Source organism: Asterias rubens, chromosome 13, assembly GCF_902459465.1.
Source record: "Asterias rubens chromosome 13, eAstRub1.3, whole genome shotgun sequence".
Classification (NCBI taxonomy): domain Eukaryota; kingdom Metazoa; phylum Echinodermata; class Asteroidea; order Forcipulatida; family Asteriidae; genus Asterias; species Asterias rubens.
The window spans coordinates 8,980,831-8,993,177 of NC_047074.1; the positions used below are offsets into that span (position 1 = coordinate 8,980,831).

General features: G+C 39.2%; 1 protein-coding gene across 2 annotated transcripts in view; it reads left to right on the plus strand.

Annotated features, from left to right (window-relative positions):
* Positions 1-12,347, plus strand: part of LOC117298813 — a 63,269-nt gene that overhangs the window by 39,457 nt on the left and 11,465 nt on the right. For both annotated transcript variants that reach the window (XM_033782146.1, XM_033782147.1), the window contains exons 10-18: positions 898-1,014; positions 1,981-2,119; positions 3,025-3,257; positions 5,171-5,284; positions 6,402-6,767; positions 8,132-8,242; positions 9,766-9,873; positions 10,846-11,211; positions 12,162-12,296. In XM_033782146.1, the coding sequence (XP_033638037.1) occupies positions 898-1,014; positions 1,981-2,119; positions 3,025-3,257; positions 5,171-5,284; positions 6,402-6,767; positions 8,132-8,242; positions 9,766-9,873; positions 10,846-11,211; positions 12,162-12,296 (1,689 nt within the window). The remainder of the gene's footprint in view (positions 1-897; positions 1,015-1,980; positions 2,120-3,024; positions 3,258-5,170; positions 5,285-6,401; positions 6,768-8,131; positions 8,243-9,765; positions 9,874-10,845; positions 11,212-12,161; positions 12,297-12,347) is intronic.

The following is a 12,347-nucleotide window of genomic DNA, read 5'->3' on the forward strand; positions in this document are numbered from 1 at the left end:
TTGGGAGGTATTTTATTTAATTAAAAGTTTGCAGAAATGTTTTTCTAACATTCGGTCGTCCATGCGCTGTTTGTTAATCGACAATGGTGAAGGTCTGTAGGGAGAGTTTCGACATACGTAGAGGAACAAGTTTTCTTGGGTCACGTGGTTATGCTGATTGCCATTTCAGTCCAAATGTAGCACATACAACCCAGCGGGTAGACTAGTCTGGAACCCATGTGTGTGTGGACCCGTGTGTTGTTGACACTTAATGGCTCATAATACCAAGTTGTTGCAGGTATTTCATTATACAGCTCTGCACATGAGCTTTTGGAAGAGATTAATATACTCTGTTAACAGAGATAGCATCTTCACAGAACCCAACTGAGACCTGAAAGCTCTTTTGACGCACATGCCAAACCACGTTTATATTATCAGACCTATTGCATGCATTCTCCACCATCTTTGATGTCAAACAAATTGAAAACAGGCCTGTATGCGCTGTGCATGACTCTCGGCCAACGATACCTCGCTCCAAGGTGTGATCGATTTCGCAGTGCCATTTTTTTTTCTAGCATTTCTTGCCCACTAGATCTACACCTGGAATTGGTTCATTGAAGTGTACCAGAATATGTAACTGTGCGGCTGATCTACCTATACACGCCCGCTCAAGAATGTAACAAAATAAAAGAGAGGCAATTGGTCATAGAGCAACTGGTTCTCTCTCGTTCTTCTTCGATCTTTTCAACCTGAACCTTTATGTATAGCTCTTGATTTTTGGACAACATTAAGTTACTGCGTTCACCTCAAAAGTAGTCACATTATTTGAAGCGAGTTCCGGGTCAGTTCTATCCCCAGGACTTAGTGCTATTGACGCTATAGTAATCCTGTATAACTTGTCATGCTGTGTATAAATAGGTCAGTGTGACTCCGGCCTACAGTGTGAAACAACTGGGGACCAAGGCTGTCTTCCGGAGAGGTATATCTGTGATGGAGAATTTCACTGCCAAGACTTTGTTGACGAGATATCATGCTGTAAGTAAAGTATTAATGAACAGAAAACAAACACCCATAAATCTGATAAAAACTGTTTCGGCAGAGAATCAATATGCTATTTATGAGGGTTGTGTCACACAATGCAATTTACAGGCAGCCAGTTTCTTAAAGACCCTGGACACTATTGCAAATTGTCAAAGACCAGTCTTTTAACTTGGTGTATCTCAACATACATGTATGCATAACATAACAAACCTGTGAAATTGAGCTCAATTAATCATCGAAGTTGCGAGATAGTAATGAAAGAAAAAAAACCTTGTCACACGAAGTTGTGTGCTTTCAGATGCTTGATTTCGAGACCACAAATTCTAAATCTGAGGTCTCGAAATCAAATTCGCAGAAAATAACTTCTCTCTCGAAAACTACGTTACTTCAGAGGGACCGTTTCTCACAATGTTTTATATTATCAACATCTTCCCATTTATACTCGTTTCAAAGTAAGGTTATATGCTGATAATTATTTTGAGTAATAACCAATGGTGTCCACTGCTGTTAAAGGAAAGGCATTTACATTTGAATTTTCACACATTTTTTTTATGGCAACCGTAACTGAAAACTTACTTGTGCTGCCAAAAAGGTCCTGTAGCACGAACTGCAGTTGGATGCCTCTAAATTGCATGTAAAAGTTGCATTATGTGAACAGATCTTCTTGGATCATGTCACACACGGCAACTTGCAGGCATCTAGTTCCAGGAAATCTCCTTCAAGGAAAGGCCATCACATTTTATTGTTTACTCAAATGTTCTTTGAGATCGTAAGACATTTTTTTTGAAATAATACTCAAGTGCGACCAAAGTGATTCCGTAGCATCAAACGAACGCAGCTGGTTCCTCCAAGTTGCATGTAAAACTTGCCTTAAACTTGATCATGTCATCTGTTTGTTTTCTGTAAGATTTATTATGTTTCATGCCTGTAAATCCCTTTCCTAATTCTTTCTTTCTGCAGCAAGTTCATTTTGTGGAAGTGAGAGATATATCAGTCTTGAAGACTATCCAGATAACACGTATAACATTTCATCCCTTGAAACGGGATTTCCACCACAAACTGCCTGTCTCTGGATATTCACCGCAAGGCCCGGATACAGGTGAGCGTCTTTTTTTTTTCAAAGATATATTTATAATAATTATTTGCTATTATTAACAGCTTTTTAGTAGAATGCCCCCTTTCCAGCGGTTACAAAACGCTACAACAAGACAAATGAAAACCACAGAGGAAATGCATTAAAACATAGGAGTGGGTTTTTAGATGTTTTTTTAAACTGGGAAGTCGAAGCCACGCATTTGCTAACGGACGAGGTATTGGGTTTGGGTTTGTACGAGTTAGGGACATGTCATACACATTCAAATCGAAGTCTTAAGGATCAGGAAAAAAGACACGCGGACTGTCTTCTACGTTTCCGTTGGCAAAACCAAAGGGAACCTTCAAAGCATGGGACAACAAAATGAAAGTACCAATACTTTAAATGTGGTGTGTTTTTGAACACTTTGTGACACCATCATAGTAAGCTCATACACTTACAAAACAGTACCTTTTTGTATTGATCTGAGAAGGACTTAAGCACGAATCAGTCAAATGTAAAAGGTTCTCACATGTGCGTTGAAACATTAATGATATAAACAAACAGTGTTGTAACTGTGTTCAATGATAACACACATTGAGGAAATTACAATATTTTCAAGATAATGCCTTTCAGTGATTGATCTTAAACATCAAATGGTAGGAGTAGATTTGACTTTATAAAACAACTAGCAACCTGTCTGGAACACGTTGATGACATGATCGATTACAGATTGCGGTGACACTTTCAGAAGAAAAAAAAAAAACTGACACACTTTACACTATGGTACTATTTTTAACAAAACCTTTTCAACATAGTCTGGTTTCGTTTTGTACAATGCTTCTTAGCATCCATTGCTGTAATTGGATATATGGAACATGACCAAGATGTGTTAGCATGATAAAGGTCTCATGCTTTCTCGTATAATAAAGGATTCTTCTCGACGTGAAACACCAGAACTTAACCGATGTCACCATTACGACTGTAGGGAGTGGCGTAGATCCAACAATTGAGTCATCTCAGCTGGGGTCTTTTGGCGGGTATTCACCACCGCTGTCGATCGCCTCCCTTGAAAACTCAATGTGGGTGACTTTCCATGTTGTATTCATTGTAGGAGGGCAAGGAGGACCATTGTGGTATCAAGTAAGCGAGTACGACGACTCCAGTAAGTGTTATTAACGTTGATACTTACAATCACACTTTAAAGGGAAGGTACACGTTTGGTAATTGTCAAAGACCAGTCTTCTCACTTGATGTATCCCAACATAAACACAAAATAACAAGCCTGTGAAAATTTGAGCTAAATTGGACTATGAAGATGCGAGAAAATGATATGAGAGAAAAAAACACCCTTGTTGGGCGAATTTGTGTGCTTTTAGATAGGAATAAAAGACTTTTGGCTAGAAGTCTTTTATTGTTTTAGTGAGAAATTACCTCTTTCTCAAAATTTATGCTACTTCAGAGGGAGCCGTTTCTCACAATGCAATAAACTATCAAAAGCTCTCCAATGCTTGTTACCAAGTCAGTTTTAATTATTTGTTTTGAGTAATTACCAAACGTGTACCTTCCCTATGGACCCCTTGCATGATACGTCACTAGTCCCCTTTCTAAGGTGAATGAAGAGCTAAAATCTACTAAACGTCTTGAGAAAATAGTTAAAGACTAGCACTTCGATTTCCTCCACGTTCAGCGGTCACTGTAGCAGTATGCCATAAGCAGACTGACTCAAGTCTAGTGTTTACTTCCCATAATGCATTGTATCACCTTATAACATGGCCGCCCGCATGTAACGGTCAACTCTCATTATCTGGAGTAAAGCTTGACTTATAATCATAACATACGAAGTTGTATCGTCTTACAGTCACTAACCGCATCGCTGTTTGCAGAATTCGCGAACGGACACTGGTAGCCCTCAGAAATCTCAGTGACGATTCATGAATCCTTTCTCCGATTCAAATGTTTTTGGTGGGAACAAAAATAGCCAAACCATAATCTATAGTTGGCTTTTAACTTCCTGAGAAAATAGTAATAAAGCGGCAATTAAAAAAAAACCTTGAGTTCATTCACATTGGTACCCATCGCTGTTCATGAACGGATGCCAGCCCTCAGAAACCTCAGAGATGGTTAAAGCCATTGGACCCTTTCGGTACAGTAAAAAAAAAAAAAGTTCACAGATTTACAAATAATTTACAGGGTTTACAGAAGGTAATGGTGAAAGACTTCTCTTGAAATATCAGTCCATGAAATGCTTTACTTTTTGAGAAAACGGTAAAACAACATAAATTCTCGTTAGCGAGAATTACGGATTTGTTATGAACACATGTCATGACACGGCGAAACGCACGAAAACAGGAGTGGGTTTTCCCGTTATTTTCTCCAGACTCCGATGTCCGATTGAGCCTAAATTTCCACAGGATTGTTATTATATATATAAGTTGTGATACACGAAGTGTAGGATTTGGACAATACTGTTTACCGATAGTGTATAATGGCTTTAAAAAAAATGACCAAACAATAATATTTCCTTAAAGGGAATCCTTTCTGCTTGTCAACAGCTGCAGTACTCACCAAGTATGTTCTTACTCTCTAAATGTTAAAAAATGAAAAACACCACTCATTTATTCCCTCATTTATTATGGCCCTCATTTATTATGGCTTTTAAAAAAGAGTGGTGGTTATTTCACTCTTTTAGAGGAGTTTCACTCCAGGACAGAGTGAAAAGTCACTCAAAAAGATGCAAAAAGATGCAAAAGAGTGCTTTAGTCGGTAATTGTTTAGCCAATTCCAGCTGTGCAATGCGTCTCTGAATTTCATTGTCAACAACTGTTCTGTCGTATCATTCAAAAGCCATCGTAAAACTTATATTTTTGATCATTTGTTTGAACCGCAATGATTTGCAAGCGACCATAGTCTTTGAATGGTCCTCCAGATATTGTGCGCCCGTATAAGTTTTCTGTGGAGTACTTACCAATGTTTGATCTTACCGTCAAACTAAGGGTAATTATTTATCACACTGTACTAAACACTTAAAATGGGGCCGTTGGCGTTTCTAAATATTATGAACTTTTCTCATTTTAGTCCCCTGTGAGGAAGGACAGTTTAAGTGTGAGAGGTCTAGTCTGTGCATACCTGCTCGCTTCCAGTGTGATGGCATCGCTAACTGTGCAGACCTCAGCGATGAGATAGGTTGTGGTAAGGTGTATACCAGAATCCATACCCAATTGTCGTCAAAATGTTCGGATGTTCACGCCCTCTCTTGACTTTGTTCCAATCCCGTGTTGTGCAATCCCGTGTTGTGTGGTTATTTAACATGACACTTTGAGGGTTGTGAATTTAGCCAGATACCTGCCCTGAGCAAGTGCACGGATCCGTACAAATGTACTTTTTGAGATTCGCATGCAAATTATATTGTATACTTATTGAACAACGTTACATACATGTACATGTCTTTGCACAAATATACTGTTAAAATATGCACGCTGCATGCAGCCAGCGACCGAAAGTGCACTCATATACATTACCTCTGACTAAACAAAACATAGATAAGCTTACGCCACTGCACGTTTATCCAATGAACTCATTATATCCAATGAAATCTTTGGGTCTGTACAGCTAGTGCCTGGCCCATAAAAATGAAGCTGGGATTCCGCCAGGATTCTGCCAGGATCTTGCTGGGGTTAGAGAAATATTGGCATTATCAGGGTTTCTTATTTGGATCCAAGTTTAGTTCATTGCTGTGCTTTTTGATGTACTCGTATTTGTTGAGGTCAAATAAATAATAATAATAGTTATTAAATGCATATAGTTAGAAAGATGTTTTAATAGTAGAATACAATGGTCCACACAAACATGCATCGAAATTGCACGGTTTTCCTTTTACCTCGTCGACTAACACGGTTGGCCATTTATGGGAGTCAAATTTTTGACCCCCATAAATGGCTGACCGTGTTAGTTCGCACAGTAAAAGGGAAACCACGCAATTTCAAGGCAAATGTGTGTAGATCATTGTATTCTACTTTTAAAACATCTTTCCAATCATGTGCATTTTATAACAAATGGTTACAAAAGCTTTTTAAAGACCAACTCGACCGATCCAAGGCAACATGTTCCTTTAATGGATCGGTCTATCACTGTCTATTGTGGGTTTTGGTGGGATTTAGATGGCATCCCGGTGAATCCAACCGGAATCCTTGTTAATCCAACTGTAATCTCGGTTAAACCAGTTAGACACACCAATGGTGGAACTTCTGCGTAACTATCAAGTTGTTATTTATTATAGATTGATTATCAGTTCACGTTATTCCAACAGATATCTGCAACGGTCAATCAACAATCAATATTACCGACAACCAAGTTCATATTTTGCAAGCCAACATCGAGGAAGACTCGATCAAATTTCCCAACGGCAAATTGTGTATTTGGCACATTTTGGCGTCCGTGGGACACCGCATACAACTCACCATCGTTGAACTGGACTTGAATGTATTTGGAACAGACTTCGTTTTCAGCGACGGGACTCGGTTTACAACAGGCGGGGACAGCTTCTACCAGAAAAATGTTGGAGTTTCAACGATAGCTGTAACGTCGAAAACAAACAATATGCTGGTGTTATTATTGCCCACTTCCAGCTACAGCACTCGGTTTACCGTGGAACTGGAGCAGTTTGAACAATTGGGTGAGTAGTTTATATACAGACCAAAAAAGCCCTATGAATAAGCCCTTTTCTCTCTTACCTCTTCAGTCTCCTGACGATGAGAGCCATCTAGTCGAAACGTTGAGACCAATTTAAGAACTGACTATGCAGTAGCACAGTTAATAACGATCCTATAAGCTATAAGCAGTCCCAGCCTATTTCTATACCATCCACCCGGGTAATTGTTAATAAGCAGTATCCCAGTTCTTTTCAGAACTTAGAAGTCTCCCGAACCCCCAAACAATCTACTCCGCGGTAGTAGAATAAAGCAAGAATCGGTTCTCTAAGACGGTTCCCCTAAGGTAGATAGATATACACATGGTGTTACCGCAAACCAAATGATACCTCACCATGCAATGCCTCAAATCCTATAGACCAAAAAGCCATGTTGAATGGTTTGGATATACCTTTTGTAGATCAAGTTTTTGTCCATGACATGAATCCTTACTCACTGGGAATGAAGATTTGTGTAATATAAATTACCTGTAGAAGTTCCAGCTTTTAATCATTGGTCGTCAAGTTTTTGAATAAAAAAAAATAAAATCCTTGAGCCATATTTTTGAGGAGATTTGCGTAAATACCGGTTCATGCTGAAATAATTGGTGTGACATTGTTTCACTTTTTTGTAAAATGAACTACAGCACATCAGCAAGTAGTGTTCTATAAGGGTAGTTTTCAACCATCAATATCTTCAAAGGTGTAAGTAAATCGGTGGACATTGTGTCTTGGAAAAAAGGAAACAATTAACGATTGTTAAGAACAAGCTATCAAATCGACTGCACTAGTGCTTTGTTGAAATTTACAACTGTTTCTTAAATTGGCTGCAGCAATATGAAATTTAGAAATATGACTTGATGACTTGGGCGCCCTCGGTAATTGATAAAAAAAGTTTCCCAAAACCTACATGTACGTAGGTCCTAAAGCGTCTTCACCGTTTTATTGACACTTTGGCTCTCATATGATGGTTGCGTCATGATGACGTCATTGTCTAAGTCTCACCCAATAAGCAGTTGTTGTAAAGGGCATAATACTATTGTGTCTTTGTGCGCTTCTGTGATTACAAATATGGGTTTTAGATATAAAATACTATGGAACTATGTTCTCTGATGTACGCTTTAATGTGCGAATGAAACAATCTCACACACCACTGGTCTATACGATCAAATACAAGCACGCAACTTATACTCATATAACCTGAAACATAAGTCAAATTCTTTCTTGTTTCAAAACAATTAGGATTAGTGTGAGCATTGACCACATTTTGCCCCCTTTCCCCAACCATATACTGGATTTATTTGGCCTTCCATGGATTTAAAAGCTGTTTCTTCCTACTTCCTTTTTTTCAGAATGTGGGGAGGGTGATGTTGTCTGTCCGTCTGGCCTGGCTTGCATACCTGAACATGAGGTGTGTGACGGTACACCACAGTGCCCGCTACTAGGCGATGAGGTCGGCTGCGGTAAGTTCTATTGTGTGGGGCAGTGTAAGGCCAGAGTTATAGAGTCCTCTTGGACACGGTTCGAATCCCACCGGGGGGGGTGGGGGGGGGGCACCGTGTGGATTGTGTTTGCAGTCCCTGCTTAACTACAAAGGTTTTCCCTGGAATTATTTTTCGGGGGCTTTTCGTCCTGTCTCAAAAGCTAAATTTCTTCTTTATCTTCTCTCGTCTCGATCCAAATCCAAATTAGCAGTATGGGGAACTCGGACTGAAAAGTGAAACTCTTTTGATTCAACAGTTCAACAGTAGATTAGTACAGACAATGGCCATTATTTACACAGTTTGCCTGCCCATGGGAATGCCACGCTACAATTACAAAAGACAAAGCTCCAGTTCACCATCTACAGCCTAACAGTTGTACTCTTTGGTGCAAGGCACTTTGATAATATGTTGGCAATAATAAGTGATTTAATTAATCAAGTGGAGGGATCTATGAATTTAGGGTGTGTTGATCAATAATAGTGTAGTATAGCCTATCTCCCCAGGAAACGCAATTCATGTTTATTCCTTGTTATTGTCCGTCTCCATTTATGTTCTTATATCGTCCTATCATATAATAGACCCAATTCCCATGAAATATGTAAATTGCACATAGCGCGTGGCCACTAATGTTTTGGTTGGCAAATGAGGGAAAATCGCACTGTTTTGTACACGGCTATTGGGTGCGTGACGCACACGCGATTGCGCGTCTGCTTAGTGCACAACTCTATGGTGTTTGCCAACCAACAGGGTCTGTACGCATGCGTGAATGTAATTAGCATATTTCATGGGAAGGGTCCATTGTCCTTGTTTGTGTGGTTGCCACCCCAGTCTTGTTGAACACCGATTGTTCTTCGGGCAGTTTGTCGAGCCCACCTCCATTTATATAGCTCGTTTTATTTTCCTTGTGAATTCAGTTTTCTTTCGTATTTCCATACATGATGACCCTATCATTGGGATCTGGTTTGAAACCTGATATAAATATATTTGAAAAAGCCTTCACGAAAGACTCTGCTGGGGTCAAAATGTCAGGCCATTAACTAATGTTTGTCAATAAAAGTATATCAAAAGGCATACCAAGTATTTTGTTTGAAATGCGCTCAATAACAATACGCCTATTGCACCAAACTGCCTTTGCGATTAGTGCACAGATGTTCTTTTTTTTGCATTGTGTATTGAAATTACAAATAAATATATCTAAGCAAATATTTGTTCTTCCCTTCCCCGAGTGACACTTGTGTCCCTGAGCAAGACACTTAACCATTATTGCTTCTCTCGACCCAGGGGTAAATGGGGACCTGTGAGGGCAGAGATGGTTCTTGTGATTGATTTAGCCGAGTAGCGCATTTGTTGCACGAGGCTGTATACTCCCCATGGAGCTGAGATGGTTTAAGGAGTGAGTTAAGGCCCAGTGACCAGGGGTAATAATTTGAAGCGCTTTGAGACACCCATTCGGGAGTGAAAAAGCGCTATATAAACTCAAATATTATTATTATTATTTGCAGGTAATTGCAGCAGTGAGGATTACCGGTGCGACGATGTATGTATTAGCCGAATGCAAAGATGCAATGGACTCCAAGAATGCACAGACTTTTCAGACGAGTATAATTGTTGTAAGTATTGAAACAGTATTGAGCCGTAAACTTTGAGAACTTTAAGTTTCACTTGTTCCTTCCTAGGCTCCGTAGGTTTTGAAATGGATTTGAGGAAATGTGTGTGCATAGGCTGTGCAATTCTCGCACCTGTCGGAGAAAATTACATAAACCTTTGTGATTATAATACCATGAACAAACTTAAACTAGAATATAGGCTACTCATAACGATTTTTATTCAATTAGTTTTGTAATAAAAGCACACGTGGTTAGTTTTTTAAATGTTATTGAAACAAACTATTATTGTAGGACAAGTAAGATTGTTTAATCCCAATTTTCTAGAAACCCCTTCAACGCCTTGATAATGTGCAACCACTAAAAAAAGTTAAAGCGTGATGCAGTTTATAAACCTGATGCATTGCCGTCGTCAAGCCACCATCTTAAAGAGGGAAACGGATGAAGGAAAGCACAGATTTGTACGCGCAGTGCACATTAATCCCCAACCTCCTTTTGATTCAAAGTTATTAGGCATGCTTTCTTACAGTTAACCAGAAATGTATAAGAACTAACAATACGCTAAAACTGCCCTTATTAAATAACAACTCCCCTGTTACGATTTGAAATGCTTTTAACACTGAGTATACGACAACCTTGAACCTGTAACAATAGTTTAACGTCAGTATGACCTTGTACATTCTTTGAATTTTCTGGCAGGCAAGATACTGCACTGGTCAAAATGGGAAAGTTGACATTTGTGTCATAATTTCCACATAAATCCAAGAGTTATGAAAGTAAAAGCTGGACACTTTTTGAGATGTGCCCCCCTTTCATAATAACAAAAGATGACAAGAATTAGGCGGTGCAAACTCCATAAAATATAGAATTGTATGTTTTCTTCCATTAGGCTGTGTACAAATTATGCATGTGGCTCTTTTGTCAACATGTGATGTCACAGGTCACATCGTATATAATTTCTATCTTTTTTGTTCACAGTGCCATGTGGGAAAACTGAAATTGAGTTGCAGAACGGAACACAAACTTCGTCGCTCTTGTTATCACCAAATTATCCTGAGAACTATCCGAATGATCTTGCGTGCTTCTGGCGCATCACCGCCGACGCAGACGCAGTAATTTCCATTGAATTTTCCCTCCTGGATTTGGAGCAAAACTACGACAACCTCATCATTGGCAACGGGGCCCATGCCAGCGACGAGGCTTCCACCATTGTGACGTTAACGGGCAAGTTCAGCAGCGTCCGTGTCCTGACACAAACTTCAGAAGCCTGGTCGCATTTCAAAAGTGATGGATCTATAGCCAAACAGGGATTTTCATGCACGATATCGCAAATAAATCCCAACGGTGAGTGTTTGAGGTTATTGCGATACTGTATATAATAGTGTTTTCAACTGAAATATCTGGTTGACCTTCGGGGCCTTTATGGTAAAACAGCCTAACTCAAGGGTGGTTTCTTATATCATAAGATAATTTCTTGGTAAATTGAGCTGTTTTTTTCCTAATTCAAAGGCTCAAGGGACATAATATACTATGTGTGTGAATACTAGCATGTCTTATCTCACTGAAACTATTTTTATAGTACAATGTTATTTTGATTGCAAAACGGCTTTTTCTTGACTCGTTTTCGTAAAATGCACTTTTTCAAGGAAAAATGCCATATAGGAAGGCCGTTGGTGAAAAACCTTATCATTGATATTTTTGGAAGATAAGTGGACCTTATTGTATTTTTGTCATATCAATATAAACTGTGATAAATTTGCTTTGGCCCACTTGGCTTGACCCAGCTAAAACATATTCAGTATTGTATATTTGCATATACTATGTCAAAGATCACACCATGACCTGCATTCCGAGGTTTAGTAAATGAAACGTTTTTCCAGTATGCCAGCTCCTTTGCAGTGTGTGTATTTCTTGGCTGTAAACTCATGCCAAATACACCACATAAACGACAGGGGAAAATTAATGAACGCCAGTATATGGCTAGATAGCTCAGTTGGTAGACCACCGGTGTCGCATGCAATTATGTCCTCTATGCAATACTATCCAGGGGACATTATTGCATATGCAGTAATGTCCGCCGGACGGTTTTGCATATACAATCGTGTCCCTTACTTGGTAACGAGTTATGGGGAGAGGTTGATAGTTTAAAACATTGTGAGAAACGGCTCCCTCTAAAGTGACGTAGTATTCACGAATTAGATTTCGAAACCTCAGAATAAGTTGCGAATAAACAAATAAAATTCACTGAAACGTATTAGCTAATTAATTGGAAGATGTTATCTTTTTCAAAACAGGAACAGGTGTTTGTCGAAGCGATGAGTTTTCTTGCGGGGAAACTACAGGTGGCACTGTCTGTCTTGGCATGGAGGAAGTGTGCAATGGTTATGCTATTTGTAAAGATCAATCTGATGAGTTGAATTGTGCTATTGGTGAGTTAAAAAATTCATGGAATATTATCTCCTTGTGGGAGTTTGTTGTTA